The 20,106-nt window shown below is 41.9% G+C and overlaps 1 protein-coding gene across 3 annotated transcripts in view; it reads left to right on the top strand.

The window, feature by feature from the left end:
* The first annotated feature begins 4,182 nt into the window (after nucleotides 1-4,182).
* The window catches only part of LOC308307002 (solute carrier family 12 member 7-like), a 113,488-nt gene continuing 97,564 nt past the window's right edge, over nucleotides 4,183-20,106 (top strand). For 2 of the 3 annotated variants that reach the window (XM_080752071.1, XM_080752070.1), the window contains exon 1: nucleotides 4,184-4,556. In XM_080752071.1, the coding sequence (XP_080608197.1) occupies nucleotides 4,421-4,556 (136 nt within the window). In that variant the 5' untranslated portion in view covers nucleotides 4,184-4,420. Of the gene's footprint in view, nucleotides 4,557-20,106 lie in introns of all 3 variants that reach the window. The other variant, XM_080752072.1, reaches the window with a different exon arrangement.

The following is a 20,106-nucleotide window of genomic DNA, read 5'->3' as shown; positions in this document are numbered from 1 at the left end:
CTTTGAGAACCACTGCTTTAAAAGCTTGTTTCGTGAAGACGGCTTATGATGGAAGATTTCGGTGTTGTTGAAATCTGTGTTGTGTTCATCCCATCGTCTTGACTCTCTTGACCAGCTGTGTGCCTCTGTGCCTGAACACTGGGCTGCCTAACGCAATTACCAGTTACATGACTCCCTCCCTGAGTAGGGTACAGATAATAGCCCTGTTCATTACCTCTGCTGTACCAGGCTTCATGGACATTCACTTCACCCCAGCATTGCTAAATTGATTTCTGTACTTTCGTTCTGAAATAATCACTTTTGTTCTTATTATATCGTTGTGGATCCAATTACAGCTTTGTCTTCTAGGTAGGATATCATGAGGTAATAACAACTTGTACGTGCGAATTATGAGGTTTAGGGTAGAAATTATGTGATACATTATGTGAAGGAGAAACAGAGGGTGTGCCAAAACCTCACTGACTTAGTTGGATGCTGTGGAGAGTTTTTAAGGGTGTGGTGAGTGTCTAAAAAGAATGCCTCGTATCACAGCTTTTTCCTGAGTCGAAGCTTTTACCATCATGTAGCACGATACCGACATCTTAGCCGATATCCGATAAATGATTAATTACAGTACGTGCATCATGATGTTATCAGCATGAGATATCGGAATTATTTGAATATCAGTTTGATACCGGTAACACACTTGTAAGTAATGATTGTCTGATACCTATATGAGAAACGATATATCGTGGATCCTTATTCCCTACAATCCCATAACTATACTCGTGACAGTGATGGTGAATTAAACTTGACCGTTCAAGTCAAAGACCTTGTGTGTTCTCCTCCTCGTCTTTACTGTTGGTTTGAGTTGTGTTTAGTGTTGTTGTCCTGTTGCAGCATCACATGTTATAAAGTAAAGTGGTATTTTTAAACTTTCAAAGCACATTCCTGGAAGGAGTATTTGTGTGCCAGACAGACTGGCTTATTGGCAGACGAGCTTTACTCTCCTCAGGAAATTAACTATATGTAGAGCACGTTAGAGAGCTCAAGACTCAAGAGGGAGTACTTACTGTAAGTCTTTCTTTCTTTCTTTCTTTCTTTCTTTCTTTCTTTCTTTCTCTCTTTGGAGCCCCATTAACTTCCACAAAGTGGTCGCTAGTCTTCCCCTGGGGTCCACACATAAATGGATACAATAAAAAAATGGTGGAGCTGTGAATTTGAGCAGCTATACCCTGTGTGTGTGTGTGTGTGTGTGTGTGTGTGTGTGTGTGTGTGCGTGTGCGTGTGCGTGTGCGCGTGCGTGTTGTGCTACAGTGGCCTTCTGGTCACCCAGCGGTACTGCACCCACTTATGTTGAACCGGACAGGGACACACACAAAGCTCCAAAAAGACAATAGTTAAAATTGTGCAATATAACTAAAGCAAAAAAGGAAAAACTGTCTGTCAACCTCTCTCTCTATGCCCCCTCTTTCTTCTCATCTCTCACTCACATCTAAATCTCTGTCTCTCCCCCTCTCTATCTCTCAGTCTTTCACTAATTCTCTCTATACCACTGACTCTCGATCGCTCTCTCTCTTATCAATTCGATTCAATTCAAAGGAGCTTTATTGGCATGAGAATATGTGTTTGTCTCTGTCTGTCTCTCTCTCTCTCTCTCATTCGGTAGTCCCTACTCCACCCTTCCGTTGACTAGTATTGATCTTGTTCATGGATGATGTCATGATGGGGAACTAAAGGGGAGAGAGTTATAGGAACTTGTTCTGGGCGGAGACCCCACCCCAGATGTTTTGAGGTCACATGTGGCTCACATTTGTTATGAATAGGGATGGGACGATAAGCGATATTATCGTTTATTGTTATAAAAAAACACTCGATAATCGTATCGTGGAGATTTAATTTATTGTGATATCGTCTGTTATGCACCGTGATCAATTCACCCTATTTGCCGAGCTGCATATCCGGTACCACTTAAACCACTTTAAAAAGGTACTTATAATCTTTTTTTTTTTCACTCACTCAGCTATTTTTTTGGCAAATGTTCCGCTCAGGATAATGGATTTTGATTATCGTGACAATATCGTGAGTCGCGATATCTTTTGCCACAATAATCGTGATATGGAATTTTCATATCGTCCCATCTCTAGTTATGAAAGAAGCTGCCTATCTCCTCTTCCTGTGTGTGTGTGTGTGTGTGTGTGTGTGTGTGTGTGCGTGTGCGCGCGCGTGCGTGCGTGCGTGGCTGCATCAGCCTGGGGTGGTCTCTGGTGGCTATAGTTCGACCTAGACATTGTCGTTGTCAGGTGGAAACCTTGTATGTCCAAAACCTTCCTTTTTTAAATGATTTTAAAAACGATTTAATCCATTTAGGCCTAGAATTATTGAATGCTTTAACCAGTGAAAAATAGAGTGCCGCGCTGCGAGCTTGTAGATCTGCTATTTTTTTGAAAAAGTCGTGAAAATGTGTGCAAATCTTTGAATATAATATGTATTTTCAAAGCGAACGTTTGTAACTCAAATTTTGCTTCTGGGTGGTCCCTGGAACAGCATATTTTGAGATGGGGGTCCGTGGTCAAATAAATATCAGTTTGGGGGTCCTTCACATGAAAAGGTTTGAGAACCACTGACATAGTAGTCTCTCAAGAACAGACTAACTGAGCTCCATTTAAGTGAAAAGGCTGGCAGGTTGCTGACATAGAAACACAGGTTTTTCCAAAAACCTTAGAAGGATTCAAAAGACACTTATAGAATCTGGTCAAAATTCTAATTTTCACGATTTTTCAAAAATAGCAGATCTACAAGCTCGCGCTGTGAGCTTGTATATCTGCTATTTTTCAATAGTTAAAGCATAAAATAATAATACACTATAATGTGTACCTGTTCTAAATGGGTAAACTAGTGAAAATAGCCGATCTACAAGCACACTTTTTTGTGCACCACTTTTATTAATTTATGAAATTAAAAGTACAAGTTTGAAACTTGGAGATACAAGTTTTCTGCCGGACAGTGATGACATGTTCCTACTTCCTGGTTGGACGTACGTACTGTAGCCCCCCCTCCCTCCACAGTAAGCCCACCTCATCCGACCAGCCGCTGCAGCCGGTATCCCCCATTCTCATAAGGCAAGAGTCTTCAACAGGGGTTTCGGGACCCCTAGGTGGTCCTCAGAGTTACCACAGCAGGGGGTCCTCCAAATCTTTGTTTGATAGAAACATTTTTCTTTTTTTATATTAACCACTTGAATCCTAGCGTCGAATATCCTGAGAACTTTAGCCAAAAATAGCAGATATAGAAGCTTCTAGATCGGCTATTTTTGGTAAAAAGGTTTGGTGTAGAGGGGAAAAGGAGCAGACTAAGTACAGAGTGAAAGGGCAAGTTTATTAAGTATGGATGATGGTTCAAGTGGTTACATTTCTGAAAAATACAAATGGACATGAATCCAAAATACACTGATGATTGTCAAATAGGCCTAATGAAACTATATGGGATCTCTGAAAATGTTTGGGGGTCCCTGCTTCATCTCTCACTCAACTAAGGGGTCCTTGGCCTGAAAGCATTGAAGACTCCTGTCCTGTCATAGGATCATGCATCCTTCTCATGAAGCTGTCTGTCTGTCTAACTAACCCTCTGTCTGTCCTTCTGTCCGTCCGTCCAAACACAGCTCTCCGCTGCAGGGAATCAATGCTCTTAGCTGTCCTGACACAGAGGCGTGCATAATGCTGAGTGGTTTCTGTGATTGTGTGTCTGTTCACTCTAAATGTGTGTTTTTGAGACCATGCTATGTTGGAGAATGTGTGTGCGAGAGAGAGTGAGAGAGAGAGAGAGAAAGAGAGAGAGAGAGAGAAAGAGTGTGTGTGTGCGTGCGTGCGTGTGTGTGTGCGCGCGTGTGTGCATGCGTGCATGTGTAAACCCCACCTCCACTGTGGAGCTGCTGTGCCGACTTCCTCTTCTTGGTCAACGGACACTGATGGCTCTTTGTTGAGGAACATATGTGTGTGTGTGTCTATATGCAATAGCCATAGAGGATGTTAATATGTATCTAGTGTGTGTGTGTGTGTGTGTGTGTGTGTGTGTGTGTAGGTCCTGCCCTCTTTGGGCGGGGCAGTCCCGTGCTTCCTTATTTGGAAGAGGGATCACATGGCTGTTTTCTGTGGTATCCCAGCGATACAGGGGGAAAACCGAGAACTGGAGCCCAACAGCCGGCTCCACACACACAGGACAGCTAAAGTACAACACCTAGAGAGAGAGAGAGAGAGAGAGAGAGAAAGCAAGGGAGAGAGAGAGAGAGAGCGTTGGAGAGCTGCAGAAGAGAGAGACTTTGACTGACTGTGTGTGAGAGAGAGAGAGAGAGAGAGAGCGCAGAGAGATAAGAGTGAGTGAGTGGGGGGCGAGTAACGGGACTGCTGAGTGAGGACGGGCGGTTGTGTGGTCGAGAGAAAAAATGCCCACCAACTTTACGGTGGTCCCGGTGAGCGACGGCAGGAAAGGCGTGAGCGAGGGGATCGAGGAAGAGGAGGACGATGACAACAACGCACTGAGAGAGGAAGATGAGGACGCGGCGGCGGCGGTCCGCGAGCGTGAGTCTTTCTGGGTTTCTTTATATTCCCTCTGGGGGGTTCAACAGTTCCCCTCTTCTTCCACTGCGACCGCTAAAGACATGAGTCAGCTTCCTGACAGGTTGAGGTTTTCACAACTTGCGTACGTACTTAAAACACGTAGTTTTAAAATCCTCTGGAGCAGGGGTCTTCAACGTTTTCAGGCCAAGGACCCCTTAGCTGAGAGAGAGATAAAGCAGGGACCCCCATGACATCGTATAACATTTTGTTGCAGATCAAACATTTTCATAGATTTCTAAGACAGCTTAGACTTGTTTGACAGCAATATCATCAGTGTAGGTTGACGTTTTATTGTGTATTTTTAGACATTGAACGACTTGAACCGTCAATACTTGGTCTGCTTTTCTTTTCACTCTACACCAAACCTCTTTGCCAAGAATAGCCGATCTGCTGCGAGGCGTTGTGAGCTTGTAGATCGGCTATTCTTGGCTAATGTTCCACACAGAATAGGGATACTAGGGTTCAAGTAGTTCGTGTAGAAACGTTCTTATCACACAAAGATTTGGAGGACCCCCTGTAGTAACTCTGAGGGCCCCCTAGGGGTCCCGGACCCCCTGTGGAAGACCCCTGCTCTGGAGTGTAAAAACAAACTTGACCAATTTACACCTAACTTCTGCAGTGTTGCTCATCAATCACGCGTTGATGATGAGTCATCTCTTGGTGACTTACTGACTTGTCTGTCATGAAAGACTGATCAGTTTTTCTCTTCTTGTGTGCGTGCGGTGTGTGCGTGGGAGGCGATCGCGTGCGAGACACAGTTGGTTTTAGACAGTGAGTCTGCGAGACAAGACGGTCGGTTTCCCCTTACGTTGGGCTCCGGGCAGTTTTACACTGGGTTTCATTCTGTTCCAGTGTAGCCTCTTTTCTCTAAATCTCTGTCCTTTATCTACTGTATTTCACATTATTGTATTTCTGACCCACTGGCACCACAGCTATCTCAGCTCCTTCCTTGCTTCCTTGTATTTGTCTCTCGTCTTTTATTTCTTTGCCTTGTTAAAGGCGAAGACCACCCATTTTCAATATTGAACTATGTCATTAATATACCTTAGAGGAGTTGTGTGGAAATTTAAAAAAAAGTTCCCCCTCTTCTGTGTTGCCTAGAACTGGAGGATTGATTTTGGGGTTTGTATTGCAAATTACAACTTGATGACATCACACATTGTACTTTACAATACAAACCCCAAAATCAATCCTCCAGTTCTAGGCAACACAGAAGAGGGGGAACTTTTTTTTATTTCCACACAACTCCTCTAAGGTATATTAATGACATAGTTCAATATTGAAAATGGGTGGTCTTCCCCTTTAAGGTCTTCTATCCTCCAATGCAGGGGGCTTCAACGTTTTCAGGCCAAGGACCCCATAGTTGAGAGAGAGAGGAAGCAGGGACCCCCACAACCTTTTCATAGATTCCATATAGTTTAATCGTTTGACAGCACGTTCAACAGTGTATTTGGGATTCATATACATTTGTGTTTTAAGATATTTAACCACTTGAACCGTCAATACTTAATAAAGTTGACCTTTCACTCTGTACTTAGTCTGCTCTGTTCCCCCTCTACACCAAACCTCTTTACCGAAAATAGCAGATCTACAAGCTCGCAGTGCGAGGCGTTGTGAGCTTGTAGATCTGCTATTTTTGGCTAAAGTTCCCCGAATATGGACGCTATAGGCCAGGGTTCAAGTGGTTAATATAAAAAAGGAGAAAAAAGGTTTCTATCCCACAAAGATTTGGAGGACCCCCTGTAGTGACTCTGAGGACCCCCATGTTGGTCCATTTCTGGTCTCTTGAAAGTTCTCTTAACAGTCAGGAGTTGTGTGTGTGTGTGTGTGTGTGTGTGTGTGTGTGTGTGTGTGTGTGTGTGTGTGTGTGTGTGTGTGTGTGTGTGTGTGTGTGTGTGTGTGTGTGTGTGTGTGTGTGTGTGTGTGTGTGTGTGTGTGTGTGTGTGTGTCCTACCTTAGTTGGCATCTCCCTCTGCACTGATCACCACTGGCATTGCAGCTCAACATCAATGGGGCCCAGGCAGCATTAATGAACTTGACTACACATCCTCGATAAGTAGCCTAGAAATGCCCTGGTTGTTCTAGTGACTGTCCCTTAATGGGATTTCCACAACATGTCCACGCATCAAAATGCCCCCCATCACATGCTCCAATCACACCGACACCTGCAGTGCTGACTCAGTGTACGTCTCTTTAGTTTGTAAGAGATTCCAGGCAGCTCAATACCTCATATCTACATGTGAAACGTTTCTGTATACAGCATGGGACAACAGTGGATTTACTGAAGTCCCTACTCCGTATGTCATTCCAAAAAAAAGGGTAAAATCTGATTAGCTAATATGATTGATGGTGTGTAACGTTGGGCCCATTCCTAACGTTACATCATCAATCATATTAGCCAATCAAATTAATGAATTGCATTTACTGTACTCAAAAGGGTCAGGACACCCCGCCTCTTTATTTATTTGATCAGCATTCTAGGAGTTCTGCTGTCTAATCCACTGTAAGCACCGGGGAGACCCTGGAGCGCTGGTAACACTGGTGACTGTTCAGTGCGTGCGTGCGTGCGTGCACACGCGTGGGTGGTGACAGAAAATAGTAGAGCTTGTAAATAGGCTATTTTCTATGTGCTCAGCCCCGTACAACGAAGTATACATTAACTACTACGCAATCAATCTGGGATATAATGGTCCAGCCCTGTTTTCAGACCCATTGTAGAAAAAAACATGTGACCTACTGTATGTGACTTTTCGGGTCATGACATCACACCTTTTATTGTTTTATTTTTTTAAGATTTGTTTTGGGGCTTTTTGCCTTTATTAGATAGGACAGTAGACTGACAGGAAATGGGGGGAGAGATGGGGAGTGACGCGCGGCAAAGGTCGTCCGGAACGGGAATCGAACCGGCCAGATCGCCAAATGTTTGACAACTTTTTAACTGTGGTTAAGATGCCCTCCATGTGAAATGTCTCTATGTATGTAGTAGCCTACCTGCTAGCCTTTATTCCATATGTGCCTATGTTTTGGGACTCTAAGGCAATCTGCAGCTTTGCAATATCTTCTGTGCTGTCATTTGTTGTGTTGTTCCCACAGGAGAGGTCACTGAGTGTACTTTTAACTAACTTCTCTCTCTCTCTCTCTCTCTCTCTCTCTCTCTCTCTCTCTCTCTCTCTCTCTCTCTCTCTCTCTCTCTCTCTCTCTCTCTTGTTCTAACACTCCCATCTAGGCCTTGCCAGAGTATTGTTAGTGTTGTTGGCTGTGAGTGAAATCACCTCCCGGCGCTTAATTTCTGCTGTGGAGCTGCAATTATGGCCACATGCTGTGTAGGGTTTTACAGACTGCCGTGGAGAGAATGGCTTCCTGTTATGATGCTTATGTGAGAGGTCCTACTGCGTTGGGCATGCCATGTACAGGGAAACCCCTGTACGTGTGCGTGCGTGCGTGCGTGCGTGTGTGTGTGTGTGTGTGTGTGTGTGTGTGTGCGCGCGCGTGTGTGTGCGTGTGAAGGCAACGGTTTCTTTTGTTTGCACCATTTCAATTTGCGGCTAGTTATGCACTGCAGAGAGACTGGACTAAAGTGGAGGGCTCCTCCCTCACTCGGTATGGCAGGGCTCTTCAACGTTTTCAGGCCAAGGACCCCTTAGTTGAGAGAGAGATGAAGCAGGGACCCCCACAACCTTTTCAATAGTTTCATCGTTCGAAGGCACAATCATCAGTGTATTTTGGAATCATGTCAAGTTGTGTTATCAGATATTTAACCACTTGAACCATCAATACTTAACAATGAACTTGACCTTTTACTCTGTACTTAGTTAGCTCCTTTTCCCCACCAAAGCTCTTTGCCGAAGATAGCCGATCTACAAGCTCACAACGCCTCGTGAGCTTGTAGATCTGCTATCTTTGGCTACAGTTCTCAGAATGTGGACACTAGGTTCAAGTTGTTAATATAAAAAGGATTGGAAGATTTGGAGGGCCCCTGTGGTAACTCTTAGGACCCCCTAGGGGTCCTGGACCCCCTGTTGAAGACTCCTCACTCAGTATGGCCAAAAAAACAACGTTGCGTTGAGCATGTGGTGGTGTGTTCTTAGCATGCTCAAATTAACGTGTATTGTTGAGTAGAGAAGAGGTGGAGGGAGTCAGATATCAGCCGATGTTATTGATTGGCATGCTCGGCTGGCTGGCTGGCTTCCCGTTGGCCGAGTGGAGGGAGGTGAGAGAGGGAGAGCCCGCCTCCCTGGCAGTCTGTCAGTCAGTTCGTCATTCTCTCTAAAAGTGCTCTGGCAGGACTCCCAACACCGACAGTTAGAATCAGGCCTGGAATTTCATCATTTTAGGGGCAAGGCCACTTGACTTTTGTTGTTGTCCATTTTTTGAGGGCACAAAGGCCAAATGCCAGAGCAGGAAGGCCATCAAACAAAACAAGATTTTAGTTCATTGAAATAATTTGTTGAATTTAAGGGTTAGGGATGATAACCTAATCTGCAGTGAAATAAATAAATGATGGCAAATGATGGTATTTACAATCTGATCCTTGCTCAGCCCAGCACCAATCAAAGTCACTGGATTGGTTTAAAGATGGGGACTTGGGGAAGTTAAGATTTTAGAATCTAAAAAAAAACAAAAAAAAAAAAAAAAACACTGGTGTCTACATCTCTCTCTCTCTCTCTCTCTCTCTCTCTCTGACACACAGAGTGACCTAAATGTAACCACATTACAGGCACACAGAATATTTGTTTCCTAATAAATACCCTGGTGAATTACATTACTAAGCAAGTATGTGTACAGACCAGAGCAGATGTAAGACCACCCTAATTAATGTCCTCCCTCAGGACCGGCTCTTTGATTCAGATCTCCATCTCTGGCATTCTTTCTTTTTCTCTCACTTATTGTGTCAGTGTGTGCGCGCGCGCACTGACACAAACACACACACACACACACACACACACACACACACACACACACACACACACACACACACACACACACACACACACACACACACACACACACACACCATTATGTCAGAGCTTTCCGTGACTCACTGTACAGTTTTGCTTTTGTTCTGAAATGAAGATCAAGCTTAGCTCTCTTATCTGCCTTAGGCTGAAAAACGACATATCACGAAATTTAACCAATTCAGACTGTCTGGCTACAGTGGCTAGAGTGTTCTATGCCATGTGGTGTGCTCTGGCCTTGCCCTTGCCTTACAAGTTCTAAACACAGGACTTTCAGAATGCTGTAAATAGAATGGATGTTGACAGAACAGTAAAACTGTTTGTAGCGTGGCTGTCTTGGACCTTTTTCTGTGCTTTTTCGGAACTGCCCACAAGTTAATTAAAAAGGGGGCATTCTGAGCATAGCTGGGTAGAGAATATTTGTTTCCACATAATTTGAAATAAACATTGGCCATATGTTATTAGTCATCTAGCACTAACCTTGTATAATTATGCCTTTGAGACTCTGCGAGGGTGGGGAGAACTGGGGGCGTTTTGCTTTATTTAGATTGGATCTAAGGTCAGTGTAGATTAGGCAGAGTCAAACCATGGATCGGCCGGTGCACCGGCCCACTAGTTCAGTCTAATCGGCTTTTCCACCTTCTATTACCATGTTATATTAGGGGTAGGCGATATGGAAAAATACAATATCACAGTATTTTTCCAAGCAGTATCACGATACAAGATCTTTTTGCGATTCTTTTTCATGTTGGTTTTATGGTTATTTTTCAAGTTACTTAGCAGTACAACCACCTACAGTACAAGGTAACAAAAACTAAAAGAAAAAGGAGTAACAGACCATTTAGACCAAGCTCACAATGTGTCGCTTCGCTCCACGTCGTCAGCTTGTAAATCGGCTATTTTCATAACTTCTTAAACATTTGTTTTCTATTCTATTTATGGAATCATATTTTAACTGGGGACCCCTCCACCCTACGAGCACTAGGACTTGAGGCATAACATGTTGTATATCACGGTTCTATTAGCCGATCTACATGCTCACAATGCCTCATGTAGATCGTCTATTTTCACAATTTCTGCCTCTAATATTTGACAAGGGTATTAAAAGGTCCTTAAATTGCCACTTTAGAAATGTGCAGATACCCTCAGTCTACACTTAAACTTTGTGTTGGTTTGTTTACTGTTGAGAGAGTAAATAATGTTGCACATTTAGCTAATCATCTGGGGACCACCCAGAATAATTTGGGGACCCCAAAGACTACACTACACTACCATGTCCTAAATGACTCAGGCCATGGTAGTGGCCTAATTGCCTGAGAGCAGGTCAGGTGGTGGCGGTGGCGCAGAGGGCCTCTTTGTGTCTGTCTGGCTGCCCCGGCATGTGGCATGTGTTTCCTGTTTTCTTCCCAGACAGGTCTGCTTTTGTTTAAAAAAGGTTTTCTTTTTCTTTCTTGTTCCTCTGTCCATTCCGCTCTCTACTTTCCTCTCTGTCTATTCATTTGCTGTTTTATTATTAGTTTGTGTTTGTGTTTCCTCGCTTTTTATTGTTAAGTTCTAATTCTTTTGTCACAATACCAGGTTTATTATGCAGGCAGCAGATGCTTTTAAAGGCATTAAGGCCGGGAACGCATTATTACGCATTATTTTATACTATTGAAAAATCGTGAACATTTGTGCAAGTCTTTGAATATTTTTGACCCGATTCTATAAGTGTCTTCTAAATCCTTCTAAGGTTTTTTTTTTGAAAAACGTGTGTTTCTTTGTCAGTGGTGCTCAAACCTTTTTCATGTCAAGGACCCCCTAAATGATATGTATTTGGCCACGGACCCCCATCTCAAAATATTTTGTTCCAGGGACCCCTTAGCAAAGTTTTAGTTACAAATGTTCGCTTTAAAAATACATATATTCAAAGATGTGCACACATTTTCATGAAATTGTCTAATCTCCTTGCTAACCACACATACTGTAGGTTAATACTCGCTATCCCATGTGTAAACCAAAGGAGGAGGTTCTACTGTAGAAAGAAGATACATCTTTTAGTTTGCTTTCTTTTTTTTGGGGCTGTCATTCTGACTATAAACCTGTCAAATTGCAATTTACTGTGAAAAGACATGCAGTTTTTTTTTTTTTTTTTTTATATTAATTTTTATTTGCTTTTATAAAAGACAATACAAGACGAACAAGACAACATACACCAGACTGGAGAGCATAGTAGAAACGAGAGTGGTAACCTATCATACAAAAATAAATACAATGGTATTATTTAAAACACTTGGAACAGTTAGGCATCTATAGTCCTACTTGAAATAGTGAACAATAATAAATAACCATATGTAATACAATAATTATATGAATTATACTAATGTATATATAACCATGTATACATATATAATATATACATTGTAAACCATAACAATATGTATTATAGCCCACAGAGATTGTAACACATAATATATATCATAGCCACACAGAGATGTACACCATAACATTATATTAATGTATATACAACCATATATATATATATATTGTAAACTATAATATTATATATCATAGCCCACAGAGCTGTACAACATAACATACGGTATGGCAACTTGGGTATAGGAGATGTACAACCTACAGTATGGCTACTAGATGTCATGGGCAGTCATAATCATAAAGAGTCAAGATGACCCGTAATAGGACCCCAGATATATTCAAATGTTACAAGACTGTCCTGTCTGTGGCATCGCAGCCTCTCCAAATGTATCAATGATACAAACTCATTAAGCCATTTAGAGAAACTTGGAATGACAGCGGTCTTCCACTCGGTTAGAATGATTCGTTTCGCAATAAGTGTACCAAGCATAAGAGTCTGCTGTACCGCATACGGAAGAGCGAGAGAGGCATCGGAGCAACCAAACAGGACAGTCAGTGCGTCAGGTTCGATGTGAGTGCGATATACATTGCTGTACCATGCAAAAATACTCTTCCAGAATGGAACAATCCTTGGGCACGACCAGAACGTGTGTCCCAGCGTGCCCTTGGAAATGTTGCATCTGTCACAAGTGTCAGAGACAGTTGGATACATTTTGTTCATTTTAACCTTGGAATAGTGTAATCTATGGATCACTTTGAACTGGACAAGCTGCAATCTGGCATTGATTGTGCCTGAGTGGATTCTCTTCAACCCCTCGCTCCAGATCTCATCGGGCAATTCCACCCCAATATCAGCCTCCCAAGAAGCCTTAATGTGGTTTGTTGACGGAATAGATGCTTTAGCAAACAATGAAACAAATTTGGATATGAGGTGTTTAGAATTTGGATGGAGTTTCATTAATGCAAAAAAACAGTGTTCCTGGGGAAAGGTTTGAAAATTAATAAAATTATTTTGCACAAAATGCCTAACTTGTAAATAACGAAAAAAGTGGGATTGTGGAAGTGAGAATGCGTCTTTCAGCTCAGAAAAGGATGCAAACTGGTTGTTAACATAAAGATCTGCAAAGGATATCAGACCCTTATCCTTCCAGTTTGAAAAGGCTATATCTGACTGCGAAGGAATAAAGTTGTGATTGAAACAAATAGGAGAATATAATGACATGTCGGGAACTAAAAGCACTCTTTTTATCTGTTTCAATATTTTGATTGAATTTTCCAGAACCCAATTATCACCCAATAGGTGGACTGGATAATCCCTGGAGGAAAACAGAAGAGCTGAAAGGGAGCTATTCTTCACTGCCTGAGATTCGAACTGGAGCCATATAGGAGCATCGGAGGGAGAATGAAGAGGCTGGTTTTGCCAATAAATTAAAGCTCTGAGATTGGTGGCCCAGTAATAATGCTGAAATACAGGGAGGGAGAACCCACCTAGTATCTTAGATTTTTGTAAATGGCTTTTTGCTATACGGTTAGTTTTGTACCCCCAAATAAAAGGCATTATTATTGCATCGATTTTTTTAAAGAATGACGTTGAGAGCTTAATTGGGATGTTTTGAAATAAATACATGAACCTGGGTAGCGCAACCATTTTAATAGCGTTCACGCGCCCTATCATAGATAGCGGCAGCGTTCTCCAGTATTCAATGTCTGTCTTGAGTTTATCTATTAACGGAGTGAAATTATATTTAAACAAAGACAGAGGGTTCAAAGGGATAGATAAGCCCAGATAAGTAAACGCGTCGGTAGATATCTTAAACGGGAGGGACTGAAGATAAGAGGAATCTAGATTGTTACTAAGAGGGATAAACGCGCTCTTTTGCCAATTAATAGAGTAGCCAGACAGTTTACCGAAATGCTTAATTAAGGATAGAAGCGGGGGGAGGGATGAAGATGGATCCATCATAAAAATTAATAAATCATCCGCGTAAAGCGAGAGTTTACATTCCACGTTACCCACTTTAATGCCTTTGATGTCCAAGTGCTTTCTAATACCAATAGCGAGCGGTTCTAGCAATAAGTTAAATAATAAGCTGCTCATACAACAGCCCTGTCTCGTCCCGCGTTGTAGCTTGAAAGATGATGATTTGTTGCCATTAGTCAGTATGGAAGAAGAAGGGCAGGTATAAAGCATTTTTACCAATTTCAAAAAAAAGTCACCAAATCCGTAGTGTCTTAATGTGGCATGCATATATCTCCAGTCGATTTGATCAAAGGCGCGCTCAGCGTCAAGCGATATGACCACGGGTTTATCATCTGATTTATATTTGGCATACATTATATTAAATAATCTACGAGTATTAAAAAAAGAAAGCCTGCCAGCCATAAATCCATTCTGATCCCGATGTATAAGAGAATGCATGTGTTTCGCTAACCTAGCTGATAGAATCTTGGCAACCACTTTCTGGTCAAAATTTAGAAGACTAAGGGGTCTATATGCAGATGGATCCGATTCATCCTTCCCCTTTTTAGGTAATAGGCAAATATTGGCCTCATAAAGAGACTGTGGAAAAATGTTGCTATCAATAGAATGTTTAACCATTCTGAGTAACAAGGGAGAGACAAGATCACTATAAGCCTTAAAGAAGTCTGCACAATATCCATCAGGCCCAGCGGCCTTGCCGCTCGCGAGAGCTTTAATCGCATCTTTAACTTCATTAATAGTAATTTCAGAATCGATGTCGGCCTTGGCGATATCATTTAATTTAGGTAAGTCGACAGATGTCAGAAATGACTCGATCTCGTCGTCTGTTGCATTATGCTTAGCAGAATATAGCATTTCAAAATGGTCTTTAAAATAATTATTAATATCTTGCGGGTCGGTTATTAATTCACCAGTTGTGGATTTGATTTTAAGGATAGACCTGCTTGCCTGCGCACCACGCAGCTGTCTGGCTAACAGTTTACCAGGCTTATCACCCAGTTCGAACTGTTTTTGTTTCAGCTTAATTATCTGTTTGCTAATCTGGTCACTCATAATGGTGTTATATTCATATTTCAATTTCATGACAGAATACAGATCCCTCATTGACAAAGAAGATGTATACAGTCTCTCAGCATCAGGAAGTTGTTGCTCAATTTCAGCAAGGCGTTTGCGCCTCTCTCTCTTTTTAGAAGCTTCATAAGCAATTATTTTGCCTCTCGCCACGACTTTAAACGATTCCCACAAAATGGAGTCAGAAACATCACCGTTATCATTAAATGATACAAATTCATTAATGGATGCTTTCATGTACTCATTGAAATTATTATCCTGTAATAGTAGAGAATTAAAGCGCCAGGGGAAAAAGGTTTTTGGAAGTAACCATTTAAAAGTCATAGTGAGAGGGCTATGGTCGGAGATTAGGATACCTTGATATTTTGTATTTAAAACGTTTGCTATCAGCTTAGAATCAATAAGAAAAAAATCAATACGTGTATATGATTTATGAGCATGAGAGAAGAACGAGTATTCCCTGTCAGTGGGATGCTGTATTCTCCAAATATCAACTAGATTAAATGATTTCATTAGGTTATGCAAGGTACAAGCAGATTTGCTAAGCGGGGCAGGACGTGTTGACAAGCGGTCAAGATAACCATCCAAAAACATATTGTAGTCACCGCCAATAATCAGGTTTGTCAAGTTGGGATCAGGTAATAAATTAAAAACCCTCCGAAAAAATTCAGGATCATCAGTATTAGGACCATAGATATTAACACAAGTGATAGGAATATTGTTGATTTTACCAGAGACTATCAAGTATCTACCATTGGGATCACTAATAAGAGAGGACAATTGGAACGGAACATTTTTTCTAAATAAAATAGCAACACCTCGAGCATTTGATGAAAAGGTAGATTGATAAACCTCTGAGAACCAATTTGCTTTTAGTCTAGATTGGTCAGATGGCTTGATATGCGTCTCTTGTAGGAATACAATATCGGCAGAAAATGATTTTAAATGAGCGAAAACCTTCCCTCTTTTGACTTGACTACCCAGTCCATTTACATTCCAAGTGATAAAAGTTAAAGGTGCAGTATTGATGCCGTTATCACTCATCACAGTGATTTAAGACAAATGTGACTCGTATGATAGGCATAGGCTTACTCGCTTTAAATAATATATAAGACATAGTGCTGATACAGTCTGGTACACTTAACATAAACCCCCCACCCACCCCCGCCCTCCCCAAAAACCAAAGAAAGACATGCAGTTTTTGCAGACATTCCTGTTTATCCAATTGTATAGATATAGAAATCAGCCCCAGAACAGGACTGCAGAGATTACACAACTAGACCATCACACGTGTTTTAGATGCCAGGCTCTTTGCTGGGGCCTTAAAACATTTGAGGGTGAAATAAATAACCCAGGGCAAAGGGGATTTTTCAGTTGGCCAGGAGGCCCCTGAGCAGTGAAGCTGGGAGGCTTTGTCTAAGGTCTATTTAGATTAGATAGCCTCGGCTGGGTGCGAGTCTGTATCCTGATCCAGCTGTGTTGCTCAACACTTCAGCACTGTGTGTTTGTCTTCTGACTGAGGGCAGCCTGCTCGTCCTGTAAAACACTGCTTCTCAACCTGTGGGTCAGGACCCCCAGGGGGGTCCCCAAAATTTTTTCTTTTTTTTTTTGGGGGGGGGGGGGGTCCCAGATGATTAGCTTAATGTGAAACATTGTTTTCTCTCTCAACAGTAAACAAACCAACATACAGTATAAGTGTATAGCGGGTATCTGCACATTTTAAAATGTCATTTTAAAGACTTTTAAGACCCTTTTAATACCTCTAAAATAAAATAAATTACATTGGTCATATTGTCAAATATTAGAGGCAGAAATTGTGAAAATAGCAGATCTACATGCTCACGTTATACAAAATGTAATGCCTCAACTCTTGGTGCTCGTCAGGGTTGTGGGTCCCCAGTTAAAATATGATTATTTTGGGGGTCGCAGCCTGAAAAGGTTGAGAACCACTGCTGTAAAACACTGCTTCTCAACCTGTGGGCCGGGACCCTCCAAATTATTTTGGGGGGTCCCGACTCCCCAAGTGATTAACTTAATGTGCAACATTGTTTTCTCTCTCAACAGTAAACACATCAACATAAGTGTATAGTGGGTATCTGCACATTTCTAAAGTGACAAATTAATACCTCTAAAATTAAACATTGGCCAAATTGTCAAATATTAGAGGCAGAAATTGTGAAAATAGCCAATCAACAAGCTCACAAGTTGTGTTGTATAAACTTATTAACTAGGTGGCCTGTTTTGGCCATTGTACATTATTTATTTTGATTGTTTTATTTGTCACTGTTGGTTCTTTATATAGTTCAGTAATAGGTTATTTGTCGTAACTGCCTGCATGTTTTGTTTACAATGCATAAAAGGCTATTGCCAATGTTGAATGCCAAAAACACAATTAAATTATTAATCACAATTATTTTGTATCAAATCAAACTTATTTATTTAGCACATTTAAAACAACAGAAGCTGACCAAAGTGCTCTAGATCAGGGGTCTTCAACAGGGGGTCCTCAGAGTTACTACAGGGGGTCCTCCAAATCTTTGTGTGGTAGAAACTTTTTTTTCCTCTTTTTTATATTAACCACTTGAAACCTAGCGTCCATATTCGGAGAACTTTAGCCAAAAATAGCAGATCTCCAAGCTCACAACGCCTCGCGCTGCGAGGCGTTGTGAGCCTATTTTCTGTAGACCAAAGAGCTTTGGTCTACGGGGGGAAAAGAGCAGACTAAGTACAGAGTGAAAGGTCAAGTTTATATATTGACAGTTCAAGTGGTTAAATATCAGAAAACACAAATTGACGTGGATCCAAAATACACCGATGATTACAGTAATAACAGTATATGGCATCTATGAACAGGTTGTGGGGGTCCCTGCTTCATCTCTCTCAGCTAAGGGGTCCTCGGCCTGAAAACGTTGACGACCCCTGAAATAGGCTGAATATTAGCTGTTAGCGTCACCCTGACAATGACCTACAAGCGTACACAATGGACTGACGTCCTCGGTCCATCACACAAACACACGTGCACGTACATGCATGCACCATGCACAGTAGCTCTGGTCCATCGCTTTCACCTCCCGCATTGCTCCCGGTGAAGCTCTGACAGACCCGTCGGGAAACGCATGGACTCGAGATTGTCGGCCCCGCCGAGCGCTCAATACTAGTGAATATAAACAAAACCGTTTCACTACTCACCAAACCAAAGGTCGTTTTGCGCTGTTGAAAGTCTATTCTCCGCGGTGGTGAACCCCTCAGCACCCCACCTACTCTGTAAAATACATTATTTTTGTCAAGAAAAAAAACGCACCCACCTCGAGCCACCTAGCGGCCACCACAGATACAATGGTTCACAACCCGGAAATAAGCGGCGGTCGAGTTGGATGCACTTTATTTCATGACAAAAATAATGTATTTTACAGAGTAGGTGGGGTGCTGAGGGGTTCACCACCGCGGAGAATAGACTTTCAACAGCGCAAAACGACCTTTGGTTTGGTGAGTAGTGAAACGGTTTTGTTTATTTTCACTAGTATTGAGCGCTCGGCGGGGCCGACAATCTCGAGTCCATGCGTTTCACGACGGGTCTGTCAGAGCTTCACCGGGAGCAATGCGGGAGGTGAAAGCGATGGACCAGAGCTACATGCACAGATGCCTTTTAGGAATTCCATTGCAGGGTCAGTCGGAGTGCATCGCCACACTTGCTGTCCCTTGACTGAGTAGTGGGCCGACTATATCTCCTGAAAAATGTACTTTCGGTTGGACCATAAAAAGTCACAGACAAATGCTTCGCATTTACAATTTTATTTAACTATCATCATCAATATTTAATATCAATTGTGTGCTGATATGTGCTCTGAACAAAACACAAATAACTCAAATTACCAAATGTAACCAGGCGTGCAAGGTAAAACATAAAACAAAAATAGCCTTTCTTTGACCCCTTCAAAATGAGACAGTGAATCCTGCAATAAAATATTATTGTTTGACGGTACTGGCAGGCCGTTTATAGTACAATTTAGGAATGAAGCCGCGGGCCGAATACAATGTGCCATCGGGCCACATTAGGCCCCCTGGGCCGCACTTTGGACACCCTTGGCTTACATGAACTTGTTATGGAGTTGAGAGAGGAAAAGCATAATACGATTTATTTTCCCAAAGGACATTCACCGGTGCACGTGCCAAGTCCATGAAACCGGCCGGCGACATCAACATGACACGCACGGACATCCTTCATGGAAGAAGGAGGATGTTGACGTTCAAAGGAATCACACAAAGAGTTGTGTAAAATGATTGAGGAGGACGACGTGCTGCCGGTTGGCATCGTTGGAGGAAACGGCTTGGATGAATTAATCACCTACAGCAGTAGGCCTACAGCACGGTTTCCCCAAAACAGTGGGTTGTCATGGACACATTTTTATGGGTCACGAGTAAATACCACTTAATTTTTTAAAGTTAAAAACAAATTGAACCGTTTTTTTTTTAAAGAATTCCTTAAAATAAAAGTAAGAAATCCATTAATTAGAGGGAAATCTATTTAAGAACTAGTGAAAATAGCAGATCTACAGAGCTTGTAGATCTGCTATTTTCACTCTTTTGGGTCTCGAGCTAAAACGTTTGGGAACCACTGACCTCCAGTACCTCAAACCATGACAATACCACCACACGCCACCCAGAGCAACTGTCACTTCTCCAGTTGAACAGCAATATTCACTTCAATGGTCACATCAGCTGAACAGATGTGTCCACAGTCGATCATGTTGCTTTTACAACAAACATCTGCACAGCATTGATTGACAACAGAAAGTTACATAACCATAGCATGTCATTATTACATCACAGCTTCAATCTGTGGTGTTGATGACACAAAGTTTACCAGTTAGAATAGATCGTCAATCGGGCTGTCGCGATCATTTACATTTTAGTTGATTGATTACTTGTCATACAATAATTGTGGTTAATGATTTATTTGTGTTTTTGGCATTGCACATTGGAGCATACTGTACTGTATTTGTACTTTTAGGCTTGGTAAACAATAATTGCGAAGTGCAGATATGACAAATAACAGCCTATTACTGACATGTACAAAGGATGAAAGGAATGACTGAAATAAATAATGTACTACTATGGCCAAAATAGGCCATATCATTAATAATTTTAT

The sequence above is a fragment of the Nannobrachium achirus genome (genome assembly GCF_963921795.1).
Source record: "Nannobrachium achirus genome assembly, chromosome: 21".
Classification (NCBI taxonomy): Eukaryota; Metazoa; Chordata; class Actinopteri; order Myctophiformes; family Myctophidae; genus Nannobrachium; species Nannobrachium achirus.
This window is presented reverse-complemented; position numbering and strand designations above follow the sequence as displayed.